General features: G+C 46.0%; 1 protein-coding gene, 1 long non-coding RNA gene, 2 other non-coding genes and 1 pseudogene across 11 annotated transcripts in view; 4 read left to right on the top strand and 1 right to left on the bottom strand.

Moving 5' to 3' along the window:
* Positions 1-24,493, bottom strand: part of FOXK2 (forkhead box K2) — a 68,899-nt gene extending 44,406 nt beyond the window's left edge. For 3 of the 6 annotated variants that reach the window (XM_086356790.1, XM_086356791.1, XM_086356792.1), the window contains exon 1: positions 8,194-8,716. In XM_086356790.1, coding sequence (XP_086212916.1) covers positions 8,194-8,606 — 413 coding nt within the window. In that variant the 5' untranslated portion in view covers positions 8,607-8,716. Of the gene's footprint in view, positions 1-8,193; positions 8,717-24,210 lie in introns of those variants that run through there. The other 3 variants (XM_086356794.1, XM_086356795.1, XM_086356793.1) reach the window with 2 other exon arrangements.
* LOC147351307 (uncharacterized) lies at positions 8,888-11,959 on the top strand. Of its 2 annotated transcripts, none has more exons than XR_015147391.1 (3): positions 8,888-9,140; positions 9,749-9,898; positions 11,639-11,959. It is a non-coding gene; the product is annotated as an uncharacterized LOC147351307 (long non-coding RNA). The 2 variants fall into 2 exon arrangements; XR_015147390.1 differs by having other exon boundaries at positions 9,749-10,307.
* Positions 18,627-20,115, top strand: LOC147351306 (2-iminobutanoate/2-iminopropanoate deaminase pseudogene; annotated as a pseudogene). Its single transcript, XR_015147389.1, has one exon. The product of XR_015147389.1 is annotated as a 2-iminobutanoate/2-iminopropanoate deaminase pseudogene (transcript).
* A 2,332-nt stretch (positions 24,494-26,825) lies between the features above and the next one.
* On the top strand, positions 26,826-26,897 carry TRNAM-CAU (transfer RNA methionine (anticodon CAU)). The gene has a single exon. It is a non-coding gene; the product is annotated as a tRNA-Met (tRNA).
* Positions 26,898-27,128: 231 nt separating this feature from the next.
* On the top strand, positions 27,129-27,200 carry TRNAQ-UUG (transfer RNA glutamine (anticodon UUG)). The gene has a single exon. It is a non-coding gene; the product is annotated as a tRNA-Gln (tRNA).
* Positions 27,201-27,324: the final 124 nt, after the last annotated feature.

Raw genomic sequence — 27,324 nt, 5'->3', positions numbered from 1 at the left:
GTTTTTTGCATTAACCATAAATGTTTGTTCAGTAATTTGATCGACCTAACTAAAGAAACTGGATACATGTGAGCATACACATTCCACGGTGAGAACATCAGTCTACTCCCGAGTACTAAGACCGATCTCCTTACAACCCAAGTAAGATTTGGGATTGCCTCCTGGGAGTGTCCTTCCAAAGTTGCAAAGAGAGAGATTCTATGTCAGACCTCTCCACCTCAAGCTTCGTTTCAGAAAGGCACTGCCAATAAATTAGAAACAAATGCTATGGTACCTTGAAGGTTTAAACAGGTACCCTTGTATGTTATTAAAACTCACTGTCTATGGGGCTAGGAATAACATCCCACTGTTACTAACTGCTACGATCACTGTGCTCCAGGGTCTCCACCATCCTACCACTGATGCTTGGGGTGGTATTATTCTCTGTTGAAGGGGGCCTATCCTTCAAAATCATGGGATTTTTACAGCATCCCTGGCCCCAGCCCACTAGGTGCCAGTTGCATCCCCGCCCAGTTGCACCAACCTAACATGTTCCCAAATATCCTAGGGAAGGCAAGGGTATGCCAGTGAGAGTCACTGTTGTACTCTGATCTCTTTCAATGGGTAAGATCCAGAAGCATTCTGCAGATGCCAAACTGCAGCAAAGGCCAAACAATGTCTAATATCCCCACAGAATTCTCAGCAGAGCACCAGGCATATACGCCATGCTTGGTGTACATGCTTGGTGGAACTGAGGCATGCTAGGCAAGGCAGCTTCCCACGAGGTGCCTTCTAATCTCCCCGCAGCCGTTTCCCGGGATGACGGCAGTAACACCTTGTCGTGGTGCTCAAGCTGCTTCGAATCACAGAATGGCAAATGCGTGCCTTCAACCTGTCCTGACATATTGTGTTTCATTAGCAAATTCAAACAATCCTCATTAAAAACTGGGACTAGAAGTGGGAGCTGACTTACTGTATTATTATTTAAGATACTGTAAACTGCTCCAAGGGCTTCTCAGGCGGCTCAGTGGTAAAGAATCTGCCTGCCAATGCAGGAGCCGCAGATTCTATCCCTGGGTCAGGAAGATCCTCTGCAGGAGGAAACAGCAACCCACTCCAGTATTCTTGCCAAGATAACCCAAGGACCAGAGGAGTCTGGCAGGCTACAGTCCATAGGGTCGCAAAGAATCAGACACAACTGAGTGACTGTGCACAAAATTCTCCAAAATCCAAACATAAAAGAAAGCAGGAGCTACACAAAAATGTTAAACAGATAAGAATACCATCCAAGATGCTAAAAGCTTCCTTATTTTAGGGACTTCCTGGTGGTTAAGAGTCCACCTTCCAATGCAAGGGATGCAGGTTCGATCCCTGACTGGGGAACCAAGATCCCACATGCTGCAGAGCAACAATTAAGCCCATGTACTACAATGAAGACTCAACACCCCCAAATTAAAAAAAAGAATACTATTTTTAAAAGCTTCCTTATTTTAGAACCCCCTTTTTTTTTCCATTAAAAAAAAAATAAGTTTTTCCTCAGCAAAACAAGAATTGCTGAATTTTCACAATGGAAAAATTTCCTGTTACTCTATAGTCTCATCTTCTGGAATATTTCCACCAATTATGAAGCTATACTGTGCTTCTGCAACTGTGGATCTAGATGAGACCTGCTGATGAACAGGGGACCATAAGTGAGGGAACCATATCTAACGAGAACCCTGTCACTAAATGATCAACATCTGAGAATATTAAAACAATAGTAATGCCCTAAATCAGTAGCCAACAAGCACACACATATATGTACCAAGTAATGATGGTTATGTGCCATTACCAAAGGACACAAACACAAGTAGGACCTTCCCTACCCTGGTGGACCAACAGGGGAAAAAGTCAAGCAAGAAGACAAGCTGCAGCACAAGGTGATGAGGAGGGAACATTAACATTTAACCTTGCCTTCCAGAATGGGCTCCTTGACCTACCACTTCTAGTGGGTCCAGAGCACTTCTGAATGTCTGAAAAGCACAGACATTGAGGCCTTTGAGGCCTCCCCTCTGAGGCCTGCAGGGGAGCCCAGCTTCAGGTCCCCTCTGCCTTTAAGAAAGACAGCATGGACTTCCCTGGCGGTCCAGTGGTTGATAATCTGCCTTCCAGTGCAAGGGACATGGGTTTGATCCCTGGTCTGGGAAATTTTCACATGCTGCAGAACAACTAAGCCTGCGCTCTGCAACTACTGAGCCCAAGCACCCAGAGCCTGTGCTCTGTAACAAGAGAAGCCACTGCAACGACAAGCCTGCACAGGGCAACTAAAGGGCAGCCCCCATTCACCGTAACAAGAAAGCCCTCACAGCAATGAAGACCCAGCACAGCCAAGAATATAAACAAACAAGAAATAAAGAGACCGTGGCCTAGATTTCAAAAGTATATATGGTTTGTTACACTTCAATAAAAAGGCAATTTTAAAAAGAAAAACAGTAAATTGCAAAGTTCTTTGATTGGACAGAGAAGCCACCCTTCATTAACCAAATAACAGTTTGGCCAATGGCATTAAAGAACAAGAATTCTTCAAATCAGACCACAAACAGGACATGGCTTTTAACCAGTTCCCTTTCCTGACTTGGCCCCAAGGCAGAGCACTTTTTCTTTCCCCCTGAAACAGGGAAGGTCTGTGGTGAAGTTGACATACTGGAGTGGGGTGGAACCAGAACGGAGGCTCTAGGAGACAGGGTACCCTGAAACAGACCTCTCCTGGCTCAGCCTGGCTTTATCCTCAGGTCCTGGGGGGAAAGAACTTTTCTCAGTTAAAGAAATTTCAAACTTAGCTCACTATTCCCAGAGGCCTTTGATCAGTCTACTGCATGCACATGTGTGGAGCTGTGAGCAAGTTGGAGAGTGCTGGCCCCTTGAGGACATTTTCACCATGTCACATTTCCTGTAACATTAGATCTCCACAGGCCCCTCCATACCAGGACACTGTGATAAAATACAAGCAGCCCCTGATGTCTAGCAAGGGCAAGGGCACAGGCCTGGCGCTAATTATGCCACACAAGGTCAGTTATTATCCCTGTTAAAAGTGAGGGAACTAAAGCAGGTTAAGCAGCAGGGCTGGAATCTGACTCGTCTGTCCAGCCCCAGTGCCCATTCTTGCTTTCTCCTGATACAATTGGTTGCACACAAATAACCACTACAGGCGACAGGTCCCATCAGGTAGCCCTGTTTCTCAAAATGTGTTAGAAATTCAAACTATTTAAAAATCAAAAGCTACTTCTTAAGTAAACATTTTAAATGACCAGAGTTCTACCACTACAAAAATTACTAAGCACTAGTAAAGTACAAGCAAGCTGGTTATTGGGTTATCTTTAACATAGTAAAGAAAGCTTTATGCTAAAATGGCTGCACTATGTTCCCAATGTCTACAAGTCAGGGATGATAAAAGTGTGTCTCAATTTGCCAAATGAATAAACACCGCAGCTTGTAGAAAATATGCAGTGGCTCCTAAAAGCACCTAGTTTGTACACTGAGCGCTTTATAAAGTGCGAAGCGCCTCTGCTCTGCCATGGACTTGCCATTACATGGTGCCCACTTCTGGGGACTCCAGCAATCCGGGGCCCCAGCTCTTAGCTCTGCCCACAAGCTGATCAGAGGCTCAAGGGATAAAATGAAGGTGTTTCAGCCAATCTGGCAGCCCTGAGACAAGAAAACATGCCAGACCTCACTAATGGCTCTGCTTAGGTCTCCAAAGAAGACCTCCTCATTTTATCATCTCCTACTGGGAACTCTATTCTCCACACGTCATCTGTCCAGTCTTTGCACCTTGGCTACATCTCCCAGCAGTTTCCCCCACCCACTTCACCCTAGCGATCCACATGGTTTACCCTCCTTCTAACCCTAATCTCACCTCCGTCCTTATAATATCCATCCCCTCCCCACAACCACTTCTCACACCTCCACTCTCTCCCTCTCGTCCCCCAGGAGTCCACACCCTGTCTCCTTCCTCACCCCCCAAAACACTCTAATCACCAAGCCCATGCTTCCCATGAAGGGTGACAGTGCAAGTCATGGTCCCTTTCCCACAGCTCTCCTCTCTCCGCCCTCCCCTTCCTATTTCCTTCTTTCAGGTACTGGTATTCTCTGGGAACCTTCATTCTCCCCAATCCCTATCATCTAAGCAGGACAGAGTCACTGTGAGATCCTTCAGTTTTTCTTGGGAGTCCTCACCTGCAAAGCTCCAGAAGTCACTGTTTACTCAGTTCTCTCCTATCCTCACCTAAGAGGAAGCTCTCTGTGATTTAATGAGAAAGTCTTCAAGTGTGACATTACCAAACTTCATCTGCAAGTTAAAACATGCCACATAAGAAAGAGGAGGTGGTGTTGTATCACCAACTGATAGGCAGTTAATGCAGCATAGAAACAGGGTCACTTTTCTAAATAGGTACAATGGCAATTCTGCCTATTAAATATCTTTATAAGTCTGGCTATTAGATATTTAGGATCTTACTGATTAAAAAATACATTAGGGACTTCCCTGGTGGTCCAGTGGTTAAGACTTCACCTTCTAATGCAAGGGGTGCAGGTTTGATCCCTGGTCTGGGAGCTAAGTTCCCACATGCCTGGAGACCAAACAAATGTAAAAAAGAAAAACAAGCAACTAAATTGTAATAAAGTCAATAAAAACTTAAAAAATACACCAAATTCACTTGACATTTCAAAGTACACACAAATGTTAAAGAGTTGCTTATTTTTATTTATCAGTTCTACTCAGTTTGCTACCATAGCCACAAGAAGAGCAACAACAGCAAACCCAGACTTTCCTGCCTAACAGATCTTCCTAGAACACTTTACTACTCACTCAGGTGCCAGATCAGGTCCTTAGACAAACAGGGATCCTGTTCCTCAAAAAAAAAACACAAAACTTCATTCTCTCGCTGACCACTGTGGAAATGCTCTCCTACCAGGCCTAGGCAACTTCACACTTCACAAACCTGTCCCCTAAATCCTTTCCAGCCTGAGTTCTACCTCTCCAACACCAGGCAGCTGGCCGCAGTCACACCTGCAAGGCCACTCCACATGCCCACTTCAGGAACCTGGCCCAGAGCTCCACAGACAACCCCCTCTCCCGGTTCCAATAAGAGCTGAACTTCCAACAAGTCAGATGCTCCTGGGGAGGAAAAAATTGCATTTCTGAACACCCAGCCCTGCATACTTGGTTGCAAATCAAGGATTTTTGGAAATTACTTTTCTTGTGGAAAACCACACGCTTGCAACTCTTCACGTGTTCAGCTTACTCCCCCTACCCCCAACACACCCACTCACACACCAGTCCACACTATGTATGGAACTTACAAACACCATGGAGAAGGTGTTTGTACTTAGATCTTATCCAAACCATTTAAAATACTCATGACAGCCAACACACAGGATCACAGGCCTCATCTTCCTCTATTGCTCCCAAATTAATATTTAGTATTTTAATAAAATAGTGAACCATACTTCAAGTCTAAACTGCTTATATACTCTTCTAAATTTTCTGTATATAAATTTTAAATACCATAAAGTGCAAATTCATTTTAAAGATGGAATAAAATTATTCAAGTAAGAGACCATCCAGAGATTGTCATATTTTTAAAACTCCTCAGTGATTTTTCAATCCAGTAAGCAAGTCTGAAATAAGCAATAAGAATATTTCAACCTCGGGGGACTTCCCTAGTGATTCAGTGGTTAAGACTCCACATTTCCACTGCAGGGGGTACGGGTTTGACCCCTGGTCAGGGGAAACCAAGACCACTGCATACCTAGTCACTCTAAGTTACAGATGCTTTCAAATGAATACAATTTGATTTTTCAATGTTAAAAACATTTAGAACATAAAACTGACTTTAATTTAAAAAAAAAAAAATTTTTTTTAACAGTTTGTCTGCATTTGGCTAGCACCAATCATCTTTACAGTTTCTTCCATTAACCTGTATCTGTTATCCCTTACACTAACAATTTAGAAATAAAGTGACGTGAAAGTCTTTCAGTCATGTCCGACTCTTTGCGACCCCATGGACTGTACAGTCCATGGAATTCTCCAGGCCAGAATACTGGAGTGGGTAACCTTTCCCTTCCAACCCAGGGATCAAACCCAGGTTTCCCTCATTGCAGGCGGATTCCTTACCAGCTGAGCTATGAGGGAAGCCCCAACAATTTAGAAATAATGCCTTACAAAAAGGGAGGTACTGCAAAATCCTAACAGTTACCTACTCATCTCACACTATAAAAATGCCAAAACCCCTTTCATGAAAAAACCCACTCCCCTCTGTCAGTATGGGCACAGGTTCCCAGGGCCATAAGAAGTCCAGGGCGGGTGGCAGCCTGGGTGGGCCATAGACTCTTCCCTGTGCAAGAGCAGGAGATAAAGGCCAGAGGCCTGACCTCTACCCCCACTGCCTTTCTTAATCATCTCATTTAAAGGCTCACTCCACCCCTCAAAAGTCTGAATTCTGCCTCCTCACAGAAAGTCCTGGAGAAGGCAATGGCACCCCACTCCAGTACTCCTGTCTGGAAAATCCCATGGATGGAGGAGCCTGGAAGGCTGCAGTCCATGGGGTCGCTGAGGGTCGGACACAACTGAGCAACTTCACTTTCACTTTTCACTTTCATGCACTGGAGAAGGAAATGGCAACCCACTCCAGTGTTCTTGCCTGGAGAATCCCAGGGATGGGGGAGCCTGGTGGGCTGCCGTCTATGGTGTCGCACAGAGTCGGACACGACTGAAGTGACTTAGCAGTAGCACAGAAAGTCCATTTATTTCCACGTTTGGTATGTCAACACAAATAAATGGTTCTGGTTGAATGGCAAAAATACAATTTTCTTTAAAAATCTCTAACTTCTTAGAGTAAAAATATAATAATACCCTTTGTTATGACACTAAGTTATTTGCAAAAAACAAAGTGCCTAACTAAGAAGCAGCTGTCAGACCCCTATCATTGATTTCAGGTGCTCTATAGCATAAATATACACAAACAGTATTCTGGTTTGAAAAATAACATTATTTGAAATACTCCCATCAAGGTTTAAAGAATTAGCTGGTACAGCTTTCCAGGCTAAGCAGTAACACCACATGTGTACAAAAATCGAGGAATAAAGAAAGCAACAAATCTTACCCCATCTCCAACAACCAAAAGCAGTCAAAATTTTCAGTCTGTGGAAAAAGGTTCTGCTTAGAAACAATCTATAATTCCCTGAAGAATAATTACCATTTCCTAGACAGCAAGTTTGTTTTTCAAGTAGACTAAAGGCTAACCTCACAAAATCAGAGAACCAAGCTGAAATGCTCTGTAGTGGGACTGATAGTTCCCCACGAAGCTCACTTAATTACACTCTATATGACCTTATAATAATCTCTAAGTAATTAAATGATTTTCCAAAAAGTTATGTTGAAAGTACCTAGTTTTCCCAAAAATTTAGGGTTTAGCACAGATTTTTAAATTCATCATGCTTCTTCAAGAGCTTTCACTTTCTAGGCTACAAAAAACACAGTTAAGAAAAAGAAGTCCTTGGCAGCTTAAAAAACACAGGCTTGAAATAATACACTACTGAAAACAGGTAGAACAAAAAGTAACAGATAATCCATCATCAGTCAAAAACATACAGATTTTTGTTTTGGGCAGTTCCACCAACCAGACCAACGTTTCTAATCCACACTACCTAACATGCTAGTTATGAAAAATATCGTGCATATTCTCAGAACTGCACAGAGAACCCCAGAAAACCTCAGCCCACGTGGACAGCTGCCTGAGCCTCCAGCTTTGGGAAGGCGAGGGTGGGGGGTCCCGGGCTGGGATTGTAGTCTGCGCTTTGGCCGTGGGTACTAAGGATGAAGCCGGGACACTGGGGTCACGGACTGGGATCCTGCCAGGTTGATGGAATCAGGGTCTTGGTCTGATCGTAGGGAAGAACAAGCCCAGATATCGAGATCTAGGTCCTGGTTGTGGGAGGATGGACAAGGGCTCGGGGTCGGAATGAGGTTTAGAGTCTCTGGGTTCTGACTGTGCCCTACTGGTGGCTAGGACTAGGCGAGGTTCGCTGGCGGGGGGCTGAGTCCCTCCCGGTAGTGGGTAGGGGTAGGGGATCGTGGGTCAGAGTGGATTGAGAGTCGGTAGTCGGGGTCCGAGTCCCGCCGGCCAGGCCGCACCCCCGCCTGCGTCCCCAGGCCCTGGCCCTGGCCCCACTCACACGCGCGGCAGCTGCAGCGGCGGCGCCCCGCGCCTTTGGAACACCCCGTCCACGAACACGCCGTTCTTGCCGAGGCAGCGCAGGTAGAAATCGCCGCCCGCGTCGGGCCCGGGCTGCGCCGACGGCTCCGGGGCCGCCCCGCCATGGCCGCCACCGCCCGGGGGCGTGAAGATCTCGAGGTGGCGCCGCGAGATGAAGCTCGAGTGGCCCATGCTCACGTCCACCGAGCCCTGCGACGAGTTGCGCCCGATGGTCACCGAGCGCTTCTTCATCAGGTACTCGAACTCGCGGCCCTCGAGGCGCGCCACGGCCCAGCCGCCCGGCGGCGACCCGCCGCCCGCGCCCCCGCCACCCCCGGCCCCGCCGCCCGCGGGAGGCCCCCCCGCGCCCGGGAGCGCCGCGGCCGCCGCCATGGGCCTGCGAGGGCCCGGGCCGCCTTCCGCCGCCGCCACGGAGCTGAGGGCCGAGCGAGGCCGCCGGCCGGCGAGCGACGAGCGGCGGCGAGGGGCGGGACACGCGCGGCGCGCCGCGGGCCGGCGCCGGGCCGGTGACTGACGGCCGCGCCCGCCTATAGGGGCGGTGCACGGCAGTGGGGCTACCGGCGGCCGACCAATAGCGAGGCACGCCGGCCGTGCGCTTGCACGTCGGCCGCGGCGCCCGACGCAGGCGCGGCTCCGGGCGGTCTGGAAAACCCGGGATGGAACACGGAGGCCGCGGAGCCGACGCGCGGCACCGCAGCGCGCAGTGCCGCGCGTGGGGCGGAGGCGGGAGCCGGGCTGGGGTCAAGGTCGGCGCGGGCAAGCGGTGGGGGCCCGCATGCGCCTCACCAGGCCCAGCGCTTTGCAGCTGCTGTCACGCGCGCACACTCAGGCTTGGCCGGAGCCTGCCGCGTGCTGGCAGCTGAAATCCAGGCGTTTCCACGGTTGCAGTAGCTGTGAGATCCCAGCGTGAGTGTCTGCGGGGTGGTGGGGAGGGGGAGGGGTGAGGGTCCGCAGGGAGGAGGATGGGGAGGGTCCACGGGGGCGCGGGAAGGGATACGGGGAGGGGTGCAAGGGCGCGGACCAGCATCCGGGATGCCAAGGGCGCGGTGGGAGCGGGAAGCCTCGAGGGCCGCAGATCGGCTCCGCTCGCAGAGCCAGGCGCTTGGGGTTCTCTGTGTAACAACCCATTCTAAAGAAATGGAAATTAACGTATCCCTCTGAATTCGACATCTGCCTGTCTCATTGCCGTAGATGTGTTTGTGGTTATAGTACAAACCCTTGGGGGTTCACACTGCTTTGAGCCATAAGTGTGGCAGAGTATCCTAGACAGAAGAAATGTTGTTTTCGTTAAAGTCTCATACTTGGGAGAGATTTTAGGTTGTGATGAGACAAGAATGGAAATAATAAGGGGGAAAACCTTTCATTCACAAACAAAGCACAATTGATCCAAAGAAAGAGCATCCCATCAAGTATAACTGACCTGAGTTCGGAGTTTGTGCTGCGTGCTGTTGAACTTACCTAAGGCCGCTCACTAGAAACGTTCACTTGCTTTTCTTTTTTTTTTCCATCAACAGAGAGTATCCACCTCATGCAGGGAACCCAAGCCAGACGGTAAAAAGAGGGTGAGCTTGTCCCATTGCACTGATGTGTCTCAAGGATATCCCTACTATGTAGACATAAACCTCCTTGATGAAAAGATGGACAGTGCCCGGCAAGTGGAAATGGTAACTACCGCATGGTTCTGAGAAGTAAAGCGATTACAGACACTGGCTCCAGATCAGAGGGGGCTTGCACCATCCATTCCAAGTGCTCGGTGAACACCTGCTGGGTACCAGGCACAGGACAGGGTTGGACAGAGAACAGTAAGCAGACCCCGGCTGCCACGTTCCAGCCTGTGTGAAAGAAGGACCATTGAGATGTGAAAGAACACCCATTGAGATGGAGGAGCAGCACCCAGGAGATGCTCTCAGGGTCTGGCCGCATTGCTGCTCTTTACATTGAGCCGCGGAAGGAAGAGATGTGAAGGAGACATACCCGAACCAGGGCTTCCAAAGCTTTGTTCTTTCATCCAGGGGCTGTGTCCATGCCGGACACAAGTGCCGGAAGAGAGCACGACCACAGGCCCCCTGCCTGGTGAGGCTTATGGAGGAGCCACAGTGCACGCACGAGCACTTAGAGGCACAGCCAGGGAGCAGCACAGAGAGCAGAGTGAGGGGACGAAGAGGCAGGCAGGAGGGTGGGGGGGGCGGACACCTCTGACCTGAGGCCTGAGGGACGTGACCTCTGGGCAAAGATCAAGGGCAGCAGCCCAGAGGTGGGAGGAGGCCCCTGCATGAGGGGAGAGACAGCCAGGGAGCCGTTCAGAGGCTGCTGCTCCACGAGGCCACATTCTCAGTTTCCTTACCTGCAAAAGGGGCCCCGCACTGGCTGCTCTCATAAGCCTCTTCCAGCTCAAACCCTCCATTCTGAGGGGGCTCTGGGGCTACCCCTCTTGAAAACCCTCTTTCTAGAAGAAAAGATTCGAATAAGGCCTGACACTTCCAGTGTTTCTATCCGAGCTGTCCTGACAGGGGAAAGTGCTATCAGAATTGTCTGTGATTCGGTCAGTAAACCCTCCTGCAGCTTCTCTGCATGCCAGGTACGTCTCTAAGGACTGTCTCGATACTGGCTCGGGCCATCCTCACGATACACCTCTGACTGACAGAAGCTCTGACTGCCTGCGTATTACTCCTAGGAGGCAGAGAGGTTGACTAACTTGCCCATGTCAACAGAGCCAGTCTGCCCTTCATTACTTCACTGGAGAAACAAAAACAAGGCTTTCTGTGTGCCCTTCACAATAGAGACGATGCGTACTGGCAATAAAATAATCATGAACTTTGATACTCTTTAAGAAACAAAAATTCAGAGTACTCACCAGCACTGGAACTGGTTTCTAACAGAATAATATGAACAATTTGTGATGAGAAGTCCTGTGATCTTGAGAATGTAACACCGGGTTTCATAACTTTTCCTACGGAAAAGCCTTCAGAAGCTCATGGTTAGACACCAGAGGGAAGCCAGACCCAGCAGTCTATTTCCTCCCTGTCCAGCTCCTGCCCAACTTTCCCAATTCTTCCCACTACTCCCAGGTGGCCTGGAGGACCTGTGCCCACCAGTCCCTTGGCACTGCCTGCATCCAGCTCTACCCTAACCGCCACTTGCCCGTTGATCCCTGCATTCCACCTTTGTTCATCAGCTGCCTGTACCCAGCACCCTCCCCCCACCTATCCAGTTCCTGCTTCTTGCACAAAGTATTCCAGTGCTGAGGCAACTCTGCTAGGCTCTCCAGGGCCCCAGACTTCCTACCTTGTGTTCTCTGACAATTAATAACATACTGCCTCCCTTGTATCGTTACTTACTTTCTGTACTGTTACTTTTCATGAGTTTGTGGTATATGCCTTGTCTCCCTGACTCTGTTACTGCAGACCTTGAGCTGTATGTCTGACTCACTCCCAGTGATGGGCACTCAGCACGAAGCTGCCTCGGGAAATCAGGCCACTCCATCCATCTGACTGGGCTGCTGGGCGCCGCTTTCATCTCTGTCTTTGGCTGGGGGTAGGCTGTCCATCTGTACAAGATGGAAACAGCACTTTGAACTGCATGGAAAAAATGTACAGAGAGGAGACAAATACTCTTGGCCAAGCTTTCAGAGGAAATATAAGGTATGTTCATTAAAATATGTCCCTGATGATAATCAGCACTGGAAATTCAAAAGGTGTTACCTTGAATAAATGTTATTTTTCACATTTCTGACTGTCTTCTTTATAAAAAATACAAATACTATGGAGTAAATTTCATATTACCATAAGCGTTTTGCTACCCAGGATTCTGAGATGAATGAAATATTCTATTTGGGGACTTCCCTGGTGGTCCAGTGGTTAAGACTCTGTGCTCCCAATGCTGGGGGCCTGGGTTCCATCCCCAGTCAGGGAACTAGATCCCACGTGCCACAACTATGACCCAGCACAGCCAAATAAGTAAATAATTTTAAAAAATATTCCATTTGATCAAACACCCTTGACTCTGAGGCAGGAATATGGTTGTTCTTATGTTCCTATCTCAGCATCACAGTAGCAAGCAGGTAGTAGGTATTCCATATATTTGTCAAACCATAGAGCTGAATTGAGGTCCACTTGGTAGAGAGACTGAAATTTATCATGATGATATCACTTCTATGTGGAACCTAATATGTGACAGAAATGAACGTACCTGTGAAACAGAGTCACAGACATAGAAAACAGACTTGTGGCTGCCAAGGGGGAGGGAGGGTGGGGAGGGGAGGGCTAGGAGTTTGTGATTAGCAGATGCACACTATTATATATAGGATGGATAAACAACAAGGTCCCACTGTACAGTCTGGGGAACTATATTCAATACCCTGTAATAAACCATAATGGGAAAGAATAGGAAAAAGAATGTATGTCTCTATATAACTGAATTACTTTGCTGTACAGTAGAAATTAACACAATGTTGTAAATCAATTATATATACTTCAGTAAAATAAAACAAATGTATCATATGACTGTGAAGTTTCAAATAATTATGATGCAATCACAACAACCTGACATTAAAACCTTACATGTATTTTCTTGACAATTCAGGAGCCATTTCACGATCTCATGGCGCCTATCATCATGATTATGAATACTGTTTTTTTCACTGCCATGCTCTACGCAGAGAAAAGAAAAAGAAAGTGAAAGTCACTCAGTTGTGTCCAACTCTTTGTGACCCCATGGGCTATACAGTCCATGGAATGGGGATCTTCCCTACCCAGGGATCGAACCCAGGCCTCCTGCATTGCAGATGGATTCTTTACTAGCTGAGCGACCAGGGAAACCTAAGAATACCAGAATGGCTAGCCTATTCCTTCTCCATGGGATCTTCCTGACCCAGGGATTAAACCAGGCATCTCTTGCATTACAGGCAGATTCTTTACTAGCTGAGCTATCAGGGAAGCCCCTATATGCAGAGAAGAACCTGCCAACTTGAAGGTCATCCTGATTGGTTTAGTTAACTGTATTGGTACAGATCACTAAACAAAAGTAATGTATTCTTTAATATTGATTTGCTAAGTTTGTTACATAGCCTGGTCTATAGAATCTATATTATTCCACTCAAATCCCTAGTTGGCTTGCTTGTAGGAATGGACAAGCTGATTCTGATATTCATTAAGAGGTGCAAAGGATCAAGATGATCTTGAAAAAGAAGAACTAAGTTTGAAGGATTTATGGCTATATTAATACAAATTAAAATAAAGCTGTAGTAACCAAGTGAATATAACGTGCCTTTTCTAATTCAGCTTTTAACAAAAAGCTAATAAAATACAGTATAGCTATAGTTTTTCAAATCAACATAAAGCTATACTAATCAAAATTGTGTGGCATTGGTGTAAGAGTAGACAGACCAGTGGAACACAATACAAAGTCCAGAAACAGACCTCCACATATGCAATTAATTGGTTTTAACAGAGGTGCCGAAGTTGCTCTGTAGGGAAAGGGCAGTGTGATGTAATAAATATATACTTGGTCTCTGCCCCTGGTTCCTGACACAGAGCTGTTAAATCTCTTGGAATTTCCTGAGTATAGGAGCATCTTTTGTTGTCATGAGGCAACTCTGGACGAGCTCATGGATGGGGGCTGGTCACCAGAAAGACTGTGCCAGCGTTAGATGCCAAAGTTTTAGCCCCACCACTATCCTCTGGGAGAGGGACTGAAGATTGTTAATCAAAGATGATTGTATGATGAAACTTCCATAAAAGTCTAAATTATGGGATTCAGAGAGCTCCCAGGTCAGTGAATACATGCATGTGAGAGGGGTACTCTGATCCCACACGGGCAGAAGCTCCATTGAAGCCCCTTCTGGGCTGTATCCCTTGTATCTCCTCATCTGGCTGTTGAGCTATATCCTTTAGAATGTCCTCTATAATAAGTCCATCAACATAACTATTTCGCTGGGCTTTGTGAGCCATTTTATCAAATTATTGAACCTGAGGGGGTCATGGGAACGCCTGTTTGTAGCCACGCGGGATAGAAGTGTTTAAGTATGGGGACCCTGTGGGCCTACTACTTACAATTGGTGTCTGAAGTGGGGGCAATCTTGTGGGATGGGGCCCTCAACCTCTGGGGCCTGCAGTAACTCCAGGTAGTTCCTGTGAGAACTGAATTAAATTGTACGTAGCCCACCTGGCGTCCACAGAGAACTGGAAATTACTTGGTATGGAAAATCCACACATCTGGTGTCCGAAGTGTTGTGTGTAGGGAAAGTTTTTCTTTAGGAAGTCTACTCAATAAACTGCTGGAATAACTGGATATCTGAATGATCATCATAATCAGAAATGAGAAATCTGACCTGTATCTTTCACCATACAGAAAAATTAATTTGAGATAGATCATAGAGCTGTACGTAAAAGCTGAAACTATCAAGCTTCCGAAAAGGAAACGAAACTATCTTTGTGTCTTTTGGGTTGCAGGACCCCAAAAGTGAAGACCATAAAAGGAAAAAAATGGATAAAAGTTATGAAAAAATAAATAGGCAAGAGTCTTTGAACAACTACTTCATAAGAGAAGACATAGGAATGATCCATATACTCAAGGAGAGATGTTTGATATCACTAGTCATCAGGGAAATGCAAATTAAAACCATAAAAATACTGGAAGAATGGCGAAAATTAATAAAACCAACCTTACCAAGTGTAGGCAACGGTGTGAAGCAATGCAAACTCTCCTACACTGTCAGTGGTAATAAGGTGGTACCATCACTGCAAAATAGTCTGGCAGCTTCTTATTACCTTAAGACTCTGAGTTTGCAATGCAAGGGGCACAGATTCAATCCCTGGTTAGAAAGTAAGATTCCACCTGCCACACGGAGTGGCCAAAAAACAAGTTTTTAAAAAACGAGACATGCTTATTACCGTTTTTTATTATGGTAGAGGGCAGAATCCTAAGCAGTGGGAGTAGCTCATGTGAACATTCTGAGTGAGTGTTGTTCTGGGCCTTTCCTGGTGAGTAGGCAGAAGATCAACTCTGATCATTTTCCTTATTAATACATAAAGTATTGATTAATTAATTAGAGAATGAACGATAAAGAATTATAAAGTGAAGAAGAAAATGTTAGTCACTCAGCTGTGTCTGACTCTTTGTGACCCTGTGGGCTACAGGCCTGTCCATGGAATTCTCCGGGCAATAATACTGGAGTGGGTTGCCATTCCCTTCTCCAGGGGATCTTCCTGACCTGATCTTACTTCCTGATCACAGGGAAAGGCCCAGAACAACACTCACTCAGCTGTTCACATGAGTTACTCCCACTTACTAGGATTCTGCCCTTTTCCATAATAAAAAAGAATAATAAACATGTCTCACCTTTTTAACTTTTTTTTTTTTTTTTCCGGTCACACCCGGGATTGAACCCGGGTCTCCTGCATTGCAGGCACATTCTTTACCGTCTGAGCCACCAAGGAAGAGAATGAATGATAAAGAATGATAAAGTGCCCACGCCCCCTGCATTGGAAGCTCAGAGTCTTAACCACTGGACCACTAGGGAAGTCCCACGTGTCTCACTTTCATAATGGCAATTTTAAAATGCAGTTAAGGTTGGCAAACATAAGTAGATCACTTAAAAATTGGTAAAATGTTTTAAACTCCATTTGATTTTTGGAAAGAATGAGTTTTATAGGTGAATACTACATTCCTAGTCGAATTTCATTCATTATCAAAAGCTTCAGAGATAAATCTTATAACACCAATTTAAAAAATACTGAAAATACCCTTCAATTTACTGATATTGGCTGGAAAGTATGTTTCCAATCCTCCACCACCAAAAGCTCTTCTCCAGAGACCTCCCGTAGGTGATTTGGAAACTGGTGGGGCTGTATTAATACTTTATGTATTAATTATTAATCCCTATTAATACATAAAGTCCTACACACACACACCACAGACCCCGACCACATAAGTGTAGCTCTAGCCATTCCCCGCCCCCCCCCCAGGTATTGCCCAAGAGAGAAGAATGCAGATGCCTGCAAAATTGCTTATTTAAGAATGTTCATAACAGCTCTATTCATAATAACCAAAGTGAAAGTGAAGTTGCTCAGTCATGTCCGACTCTTTGCGACCCCATGGACGGTAGCCTACCACGTTCCTCTGTCCATGGGATTTTCGGGGCAAGAACACTGGAATGGGTTGCCATTTCTTTCTCCAGGAGATCTTCCCGACCCAGGGATTGAACTCAGGTCTCCCACATTGTGGGCAGACACTTAACCATCTGAGCCACCAGGGAAGTCAGGCTCAAACACCCAAGTGCCTTCAACAGGCACATAAGAAACAAATGGAGGGGCTGAGCACAGCGGGACGGGGCGCCTCCCGGGTTCCAGGGAGGCGGGCAGGCTCTCTTGAGCCCTTTTGTGCTTCCTCGTATCAGCATTTTGTGGAAAGTGTTTTGAGTTTCCACCGATCAGATCAGATCAGATCAGTTGCTCAGTCGTGTCCGACTCTCTGCGACCCCATGAATCGCAGCACGCCAGGCCTCCCTGTCCATCACCAACTCCCAGAGTTCACTCAGACTCAAGTCCATCGAGTCAGTGATGCCATCCAGCCATCTCATCCTCTGGTGTCCCCTTCTCCTCCTGCCCCCAATCCCTCCCTGCATCAGAGTCTTTTCCAATGAGTCAACTCTTCGCATGAGGTGGCCAAAGTACTGGAGTTTCAGCTTCAGCATCATTCCTTCCAAAGAAATCCCAGGGCTGATCTTCAGAATGGACTGGTTGGATCTCCTTGCAGTCCAAGGGACTCTCAAGACTCTTCTCCAACACCACAGTTCAAAAGCTTCAATTCTTTGCAGTCCAAGGGACTCTTAAGAGTCTTCTCCAACACCACAGTTCAAAAGCATCAATTCTTTGGCGCTCAGCCTTCTTCACAGTCCAACTCTCACATCCATACATGACCACAGGAAAAACCATAGCCTTGACTAAACAAACTTTTGTTGGCAAAGTAATGTCTCTGCATTTGAATATGCTATCTAGGTTGGTCATAACTTTCCTTCCAAGGAGTAAGTGTCTTTTAATTTCATGGCTGCAGTCACCATCTGCAGTGATTTTGGAGCCCAGAAAAATAAAGTCTGACACTGTTTCCACCGTTTCCCCATCTATTTCCCATGAAGTGATGGGACCAGATGCCATGATCTTCGTTTTCTGAATGTTGAGCTTTAAGCCAACTTTTTCACTCTCCTCTTTCATCAAGAGGCTTTTGAGTTCCTCTTCACTTTCTGCCATAAGGGTGGTGTCATCTGCATATCCGAGGTTATTGATATTTCTCCCAGCAATCTTGATTCCAGCTTGTGTTTCTTCCAGTCCAGCGTTTCTCATGATGTACTCTGCATGTAAGTTAAATAAACAGGGTAACGATATACAGCCTTGACGTACTCCTTTTCCTGTTTGGAACCAGTCTGTTGTTCCATGTCCAGTTCTAACTGTTGTTTCCTAACCTGCATACAGATTTCTTAAGAGGCAGGTCAGGTGGTCTGGTATTCCCATCTCTTTCGGAATTTTCCACAGTTCATTGTGATCCACACAGTCAAAGGCTTTGGCATGGTCAGTAAAGCAGAAATAGATGTTTTTCTGGAACTCTCTTGCTTTTTCCATGATCCAGCAGATGTTGGCAATTTGATCTCTGGTTCCTCTTCCTTTTCTAAAACCAGCTTGAACATCAGGAAGTTCACGGTTCACATATTGCTGAAGCCTGGCTTGGAGAATTTTGAGCATTACTTTACTAGTGTGTGAGATGAGTGCAATTGTGCGGTAGTTTGAGCATTCTTTGGCATTGCCTTTCTTTGGGATTGGAATGAAAACTGACCTTTTCCAGTCCTGTGGCCACTGCTGAGTTTTCCAAATTTGCTAGCATATTGAGTGCAGCTCTTTCACAGCATCATCTTTCAGGATTTGGAATAGCTCAACTGGAATTCTATCACCTCCACTAGCTTTGTTCGTAATGATGCTTTCTAAGGCCCACTTGACTTCACATTCCAGGATGTCTGGCTCTAGGTCAGTGATCACACCATCGTGATCATCTGGGTCGTGAAGATCTTTTTTGTACAGTTCTTCTGTGTATTCTTGCCATCTCTTCTTAATATCTTCTGCTTCTGTTAGGTCCATACCATTTCTGTCCTTTATTGAGCCCATCTTTGCATGAAATGTTCCTTTGGTATCTCTGATTTTCTTGAAGAGATCCCTAGTCTTTCCCATTCTGTTGTGTTCCTCTATTTCTTTGCATTGATCGCTGAAGAAGGCTTTCTTATCTCTTCTTGCTATTCTTTGGAACTCTGCATTCAGATTTATATCTTTCCTTTTCTCCTTTGCTTTTCGCTTCTCTTCTTTTCACAGCTATTTGTAAGGCCTCTCCCGACAGCCATTTTGCTTTTTTGCATTTCTTTTCCATGGGGATGGTCTTGATCCCTGTCTCCTGTACAATGTCACGAACCTCATTCTATAGTGCATCAGGCACTCTATATATCAGATCTAGGCCCTTCAATCTATTTCTCACTTCCACTGTATAATCATAAGGGATTTGATTTAGGTCATACCTGAATGGTCTCGTGGTTTTTCCCTACTTTCTTCAATTTAAGTCTGAATTTGGCAGTAAGGAGTTCATGGTCTGAGCCACACGGTTGTTCAAATAGAGCAAAGCTGGAAGTGTGGTGTCTTCAGACCTGGACATTCCAGGTGCAGGAATTTACAAGTTACCAGCACAGTTGTGCTTGGTTGATTCCTGCAGGGTTCAAAATGGAAATTCACATAGTTCTGTAATGTACATCAGTGGCAGCCGGCTGAATATACTAGGACACCCACACATTAAAGAAATGAAGGGGAGGTGAAGAGCAAGCGAGAACCGAGTTCTGCATAGTTGTTTCCAAGGGGCAGCAAGGGAAAAGGGTTAACCATGTTGTTTCTGGTCAGAAAGATAATCAGCACCGCGAAAGCCCCCGCGGCCATTGGTCCCTACAGTCAGGCTGTGTTAGTCGACAGGACCATTTACATTTCAGGACAACTAGGCATGGACCCTGCAAGTGGACAGCTTGTGCCAGGAGGGGTGGCAGAAGAGGCTAAACAGGCTCGTACAAACATAAGTGAAATTCTGAAAGCAGCAGGCTGTGACTTCACGAATGTAGTAAAAGCAACTGTTTTGCTGACTGACATAAATGACTTCAGTACTGTCAACAATGTCTACAAACAATATTTCCAGAGTAGTTTTCCTGCGAGAGCTGCTTACCAGGTTGCTGCTTTGCCCAAACGAGGCCGTGTTGAGATTGAAGCAATAGCTGTGCAAGGACCTCTCACGACAGCATCACTCTAAGTGGGCCAAGTGTTATTTAGTCTGGAAATTTAATAGTATTTTTAAACTAATGGCTTAATCCTTGTTGGAAAGTGTAAGATTGAAATATCTAGAAATATGGAAATACCATATAATAAGGGAAACATGAATTGAAGATTAATGATGAATCTAGTTACTAATGTTACAAATTATACTTCTGTAACACTTGTATTGCTGGATGTGGGAAAACAGACATGCCTTACTGAGTTAACTCAGAAGAATAAAAGTAGAGAAATAACATAGGAAAGATGAGCACACCTAATTCAACTAAACCCTATTAATTTAATGATGTGAAGTATTTTATTATGTCAGATATGTGATTTTTGCTTGAATAAAATTAAAGCATTTAAATTTGAATGGCAGAGATAAAGGAGAAGAAACTGGACCAAATTTTATATAGATAATATTTTTCTAGTGGAAACAGCATGCAGATTTTCCTTGGTGTGATTCCATTTACTGATTTTTTTTAACAGTTTAATGTATGCATTAAATTACATTACCTAAATAAAAGTGAAGAAACCATGAAAAAAAAAAAAAGAAATGAAGGGGTGACTCTGCCCAGGTGTGGTAATGGGGATGTGTGTGCCCCATAAGGCTGATCTACCACCTACTCACCAGGAAAGGCCCAGAACAACACTCACTCAGCTGCTCACGTGAGCTACTTCCGCTTATTAGGATTCTGCCCTTTTCCCTAATAAAAAAGAATAATAAACATGTCTCACTTTTTTTTAACTTTTTTTTTGCCGCACTGCACGGCATGTGGGATCTTAGTTTACCAACCAGGGATTGAACCCACGACCCCTACATTGGAAGCTCAGAGTCTTAACCACTGGACCACTAGAGGAGTCCCACATGTCTCACTAATGTAATTGCAATTTAAAATTACATTTTCATTAGAGCACTTAAAAGTTGGTAAATGTTTTAAACTCCATCTGACTTTTGGAAACTGAATTTTATAGGTGAAAAATAAACACATTCCTAGTTGAATTGCATTCTTTAAAAAAATGAGAGCTTCAGAGATAAATCTTATAATACCAATTTAAAAAAAAAATTCTGAAAATACCCTTAAACTTATTGATATTAACTGGACCTGAAAGTGCGTTTCTAATCCTCCTCCACCAAAATCTCTTCTCCAAAGACCTCCCTTAGGTGATTTGGAAACTGGGGGAGGCATGATCACTCTGTACGCCTGGGGGCAGAAAGCGGGTCTGTGGGTGTGTCCCTATGTAATTCTTCACACATATCATAGAAACCATCACATACTTGGCTATGTGTACACTACTTACCTCCTGGATTACGGCAATGGGCCCGGAAAGGCAGCCCTCAGAAGGTGCCCTGGGGCAGGTGGCCCTGCACAGGCTGTCCCCTATGCCTCTGTGTTCTAAGGCATATTTACCTAAGTTTGAGAAGAACACCAGGGACGGCCTGGAAGCAGGAGATGAAGGTATGAGGCGCATGCCCCTTGTAGTGACCAGTGTCCCAGGGCCAGCCAGGTCAGTTGTCTTAGCGTCATCTCCAGTCAAGGATGTTAGCGTCCCCCAAAACAGAAACATGGAAATGTGCAAAACACAGCAGGACAGAAAATTCAATAGCTAAAGGCTGTTTCTGAATAAAGGAGCTTCCGTTGCCTGGACTCGGGCCCCAGCTCCAGCCCCACTCCACCTGGGCTGTAGCTTCTCAGTGTTTGTCTAAGCATCCCTGGTCCTCTCATTGCCTGAGCTCTAAACCTCTGGGGAAATTTTGATTCATGGGTTACTCATCACCCATTCATGCATTCATTTTTTCATTCATTCATTCACTAGCTTGTCCACTCATCAAACATTCCTCATGCTGGGCCCAGTGCTGGATGCCCTGGCCCACAGGGAGCAAAGGGGACACAGGCCCTGCCTTCATCAGGCCAGGAAAGGGAGGCAGCCTTGATTCAGCACTCCTCACCTGGACCAGCAACCCAAACTTCCTCACACATAGCTCCTTCCCCGGGTTCCCCTCCCCTCACATGCTAACCAAGCCACCTGAATGGAAGACCCAGCTCCCATGGCGTCTCCATCAGCCACCCCAGCCCCCTGCCACACAGTGAGAACTGCTCCTCCCTTGGACCTGCTTTGTACCCACCTGGTTTCCATCTCACAGTCTGAGACAGTCATTATGCACATTATCCCAATAGGACTCTGAGCTTGGAGGTGGAGCTCCTGATTAGTGCTGGCCTGATGCAGAGTAAGTTTGGGAAAGTGACATAATGAGTGAATGATTATATTCCAATCAGTTACTGTCCACTGGCCCAGGCGGAAAACTTCTCTGAGCCTATGGATTGAAACACGGAGGACCAAGATGAAAACCTTGCCTCATCCTGCTGGCCCTGGGTTAGGGATAAGAAATTGAGAGGAAGCAGGCGGCAGCAGCAGGCAGTCAGAACATGAGCACAGAAGCTGATGCAACTCTTCTGTAGAGAATTCTGATGGCAAAAATCAAAGTTAAACATGTCAATTCAACATCAATGCAGAGCTACATCCACAGGAGACACTGTGCTTCATTTAGGAAATAAAAAGATGCGACACAAACCCTGGCTCTAACAAATCAAATACCACAATTGTTAAAAGTGGGCGAAGAAGATTTCTTGTGTTGGATAGTGAGCTACAGAGAAGTAAGGAGGGGCTGGAGGAAACCACGTGTTTCCGGACAAGAGCTGAAAACATCAGTATGAACTTGTTTCAACCTTCACATGACACAGCAAAAGGGCCTGAATAAATTCATTTTCCTGTGGTGGAACTCCTTACTCATTCACCACTAAATCACTGGATGTGGTATATGATTATTTCATTACATAGTCACGAAGCTCAGTACTTGTAGGGCCAATAAGAAATGTATTTGAGTTGAACTTGTAGTTGCCTTAAATTCAGATTAACTTCGTATACTTTTAAAGAATTACCCATCATATCAAAATTGAAACAGAAGGAAGTATCTTACTGGAAAGAAGGAAAAAAGGGGAAAAAAAACTAAAAGAAAAAGTCTGGCAGAAACTTCAAAATATCAAAAAGTATACCACAATGGCGGAGAAGGCAATGGCACCCCACTCCAGTACTCTAGCCTGGAAAATCCCATGGATGGAGGAGCCTGGAGGGCTACAGTCCATGGGGTTGCTAAGAGCCGGATACGACTGAGTGACTTCACTTTCACTTTTCACTTTCATGCAATGGAGGAGGAAATGGCAACCCACTCCAGTGTTCTTGCCTGGAGAATCCCAGGGACGGGGAAGCCTAGTGGGCTTCCATCTGTGGGGTCACACAGAGTTGGACATGACTGAAGCAACTTAGCAGCGGCAGCAGCAGCATACCATGATGGAAACTAAAAACTGTAATGATAAAAATCATGGAAGAATCATGATAGCCAAGAAAATATGGGTAATAAAAATGACAAAACAGATGAAAGGTATTATGAGAGTCAGAATATTTCTTAACAGGAAGAAAAAAAAAAAACAAGGGAAAAAAAAAAAAGCAGAAGGAAGATGATGGTAACAGAAAGGAAAACCACAACCCTCTAGTCAGCAGGACACACCAGGTGGCCCCACCCACTGATTATATACTTCATTGATCACTGTGATGCTTCACTCAATAATTCCCTAAACTCTGTTTAATGAAAAATCCGTTTTTTTTCAAAATTGTAATCCCATTTACAAAGAATCAAGGTACAATGGACGAAAAAGATGCTTCTTGAAACATTTTGAAAGAGTTATTTCTTAACAGGAAATCTGTTACATGATATTGGCTAGCCTATTCCAAGACTAAACATTGCCTGTATTGTTTTGCATTACAGTTTTCAACAAGACAGATATCACTTACATCAGACTTTCATTTTAGTGAATATCTTTAGAACCATCAAAACTCATGGACTGCGCACAGCATATAAGCATGCGTATTTGAATACTGTGTCTGACTCTGCAACCCCATGAACTGCAGCTAGCCAGGCTCCTCTGTCCATGGAATTTTCCAGGCAAGAGTACTGGAGTGGGTTGCCATTTCTTCCTCTAGGAGATCTTCCCCACCCAGGGGTCAAACCCTCCTCTCCTGTTGTCTCCTGGATTGGCAGGCAGAGTATCACTGAGTCCCCTGGGAAGTCCATGTTTGGCCACACAGGAATCACATGAACAGAGTAGGCTCCTTCCACAAGGAGGGCAGAAACACACCTGATCCAATTTAGATGAGTAAAGCAAACATGGAAAGCGCTTTCCATTTCTTCCTGATCTGACATGAAATACAGATCATGGAATACATGACACAAAGCTCCTAACAAGCCACTGTGAGGCCACTCCAGACACAGGATAGGTTTGGCCAAATCTGAGGGCAACCCTAAAAGAATAGTAACATTACCAAAGGAATGCAAGGCTAACAACCTTTTCCAAACTACTACTAAGAGCAAAATTTGATTAACCCCGCTCAAAAGTGAATTAACTGTTTATCCTGTACAAACAGTATTACCAAATCATTCCCATATGAAGGAGTAATTAAGGTCTGCATTTTAAAAACTGGAAAAAAAAATGAGGCGTTAGGCAATTAACTAGAGAAAAGCTTTGTGCTTTGCTTGGTTTGTGATATTAATCAGCTGTGTATAATTGACTTTTCTTATTATAATCAACATTCACCTTCGTATCTAATTTCGCATTCTTGTTAAAAAGGGAGCTCCAAACAGCACTAACTGGAGACCCCACCCATCCTGGGCCCTGCGGGGAGCGGGACACCTGGAGTCCGATCCGGAGCGCGCAGGGTCGAAACGGCCAGGGCCTCTGTCAGCGTGGCCCCGCGGAGGAGCAGCTCCAGAGGGCACGCTCTCTAACGTGCGGCCCTCAGGGTACCCTTACCCACGCCGCAAGGTGCGAAACGCACACATCCCACTGGGGAGCGCGGGAGCGCGGACGTCGCACGCAGTCGGCCTCAGGACACGTGACTGCCAGTCCACGTGACCGCGCCCACATGACTGCTGGAGCCGCCGTGAGGTAGAAACCCGGTTCTGCCGAGACCGGGCGAGTTCCCGGCTGACTCCGCGGGCGGGCGGACGTCGTCTGCCGCTTCAGTCGCCGACAAGTGGAGCGGGTGCCGGGCTTGGCCGTGAGCCCAGGGTCCCGGGTCGACAGAGCTTTAGGCCGAAAGCGAGGCGGCCTCCTCCCGAGCGGGAACGGAGAGCTCCTTCGCTTTGCTCCTCCGCTCTCACTTCTCGGGTGTGGTGAGGAAATGCACAGGCGCTGTCTCACCTTTCTAGGGCACTGCCTCTGGGCGCTGAGGTACTGAAAAGAGAAATCCTTTCCCAAGAGCAGAATCCTGTCACTGTAAAGCCCCCTGGTTTGCCGGGAGCGGTGTTGTGTAGAGTGTGGTGAAGACAGTGGGGGTCCTGAAGGAAAAGCAGATTAAGTCCAGGGGCGGACTTAGGGTCTGTTCCGACGTGGCCTAGCTCTCAGGTGGCTGGCTGCCCGCTCTATCGGCAAGCGATATTGGAATGGAGGCTTGGTCACTATAACTTGTACGTGAGGGTCAGCCAAGGCAAGCTTGGTGGGAGACTGCATGTTGTCTCCTTCCCTGTCGCCACAGCCAGTTCAGTCTGACGGTGAAACATCAGCAGGATGGCTGAAAAGAGTCTGACAGACATCTGCAGACTAGCTAGGCAACCTAGGTCAGCCTTTCCCACAGTAGAGCCCTTTGGAAGAGGTTTCGCGTGGAACATGAATCTTCTCAAATTCTGCGCCCGTTCGGAGCAGTCCCTCCGCACACGTCATCAGAAAGCTCTTTGACCCGAATCCTCCAATCTGGTTTTGTCTAAGCCCTGCCCCCGGCATTGATAAGATGTGCGGCCCAGAGGCGTTGCCTTTGTCTTCTCCCAGTGGCTACCTTTTTCCCTCCGGATGTACCTATGTAGTTAGGTTTATCAGGCTCAAACAATATCCTAGACATCTTGGGCGTGATATCCCTTTGGAGGCTAAAAAATGATACAAATGAACTTATTTACAAGGCAGACACAGACTCATAGACATAGAATGAATGAATAAATTTATGAGAATGAATTTATGGTTACCAGAGGAGAAGGGACGGGGGAGGGATATTTAGGGAGTTAGGGATTGACATGTATGTGAAGTAAAGTCGCTCAGTCGTGTCCGACTCTTTGTGACCCCATGGACACCAGGCTCCTCCATCCATGGGATTTTCTAGGCAAGAGTACTGGAGTGGGCTGCCTTTTCCTTGTCCAGGGAACTTCCCGACCCAGGGATCGAACCCAGGTCTCCCGCATTGTAGACAGACGCTTTACCATCTGAACCACCAGGGAAACATGTATACGCTGCTATATTTAAAAGGGATAACCAACAAGGACCTACTACTGTTTAGCTCAGGAACTCTGCTCGGTATTATGTAACAACCTAAATGAGAAAAGAATTTGGAAAAATAGATACATGACTATGTATAAAAGAATCACTTTGAGGTATACCTGAAACTAGCACTATACTCTAACATAAAATAAGAAGTTAAAAAAAAAAAAGTTCCAGTCCTTTGATTGGTGTGGTGTTCAGAGTCTGGTCATAGAATTCCAGTAGTTTCAGTCTCTGTATTTCTTTTTCCTGATGATTCTGTTGGTGTGAGAAAGGAGACAGCTTACTATCTGCAACAGTAAGCTTCATGGACAGTTTTTACATGAAAAGTTTTCAACACAAATTCAAAGATTTCCCCCCCCCCAAAGGATTTATATTCAGGATATACTTGGGAGAACAATTTTTACCTCTTGGAAATGCAAAGTTATTTTTAATGTTTTCCTTCGAATTAGAAAGCTGAACAGCAAGATTTTGTAACACTTTAAGCAGTTTCATATGAAAGAAACAGTTTACTTGGCTATGGGGGAAGAAGTAGGTCAAGAGAAGAAACTGGATTAAAAGGAAAGTTAATGACAATTGGACATATTAGGAATCTTTCAAATGATGGAGAGAAATGCTGCTTTTGCTTTTTTCCGAGATCCAGCCAGCATCACTGCAATAGAGATCCTGCTACCATTGTCCAAGGACACTCTGGGTAAAGATTGTGCTGCTTGACTTTTACTAAACAGCAGAAAAGGACAGAAATTTCTCTGGGTAAGCAGTTGAGAGAGGGAGAGCAAAAATCCACTTTATTCATAAATGGACACTGGCAAGAGGGTCCTTCTCCAAGTCCGGTTTTGTCTGCTGATCTGTGCCCAGGGAAGCTTGGGGTAGTCAGAGACAGACTCAGGAAAGGAGTACATTACAGCAGAGTGGCGCAGCGGGAGCGTGCTGGGCCCATAACCCAGAGGTCGATGGATCGAAACCATCCTCTGCTATGAGCTCACATTTTTGCCTGCTATATAGCTTTTGGGTCCCCAGCTGTGGGACTAGGTTGGGCTGTGGACCCTGGTGTCCAGGAGTGGCAGCTAGTTCTATGGCGTCACCATCAGCACTCTGGACTCTGAATCCAGAGATGTCAAAATCTTAGTGGGAACTGTGTACCCCTCTTGTCCCATCCCAGGGGCACTTAGGCCAAGAGTGACCTGCAAGGGGACATAATGGCATATGGTTCTATGGTGTAATGGTTAGCACTCTGGACTTTGAATCCAGCGGTCCGAGTTCAAATCTCGGTAGAACCTGTTTTGCCTGTGGCCATTTTTGTCTTCCCCTCTTGTGTCCCAGGCAGTGGGACACGGGGACATGATCTGGCACAGGACAGGCAGCAACTCTGAGACCCTGGTCCATCTGATCGCCAGTGCTCCC

Source organism: Bos grunniens, chromosome 19 (genome assembly GCF_055505025.1).
Source record: "Bos grunniens cultivar Pamir isolate PY7600 chromosome 19, Bosgru_T2T1.0, whole genome shotgun sequence".
Classification (NCBI taxonomy): domain Eukaryota; kingdom Metazoa; phylum Chordata; class Mammalia; order Artiodactyla; family Bovidae; genus Bos; species Bos grunniens.
Note: the sequence above shows the minus strand (reverse complement) of the source record. Positions and strands in the feature narration are given on the sequence as shown.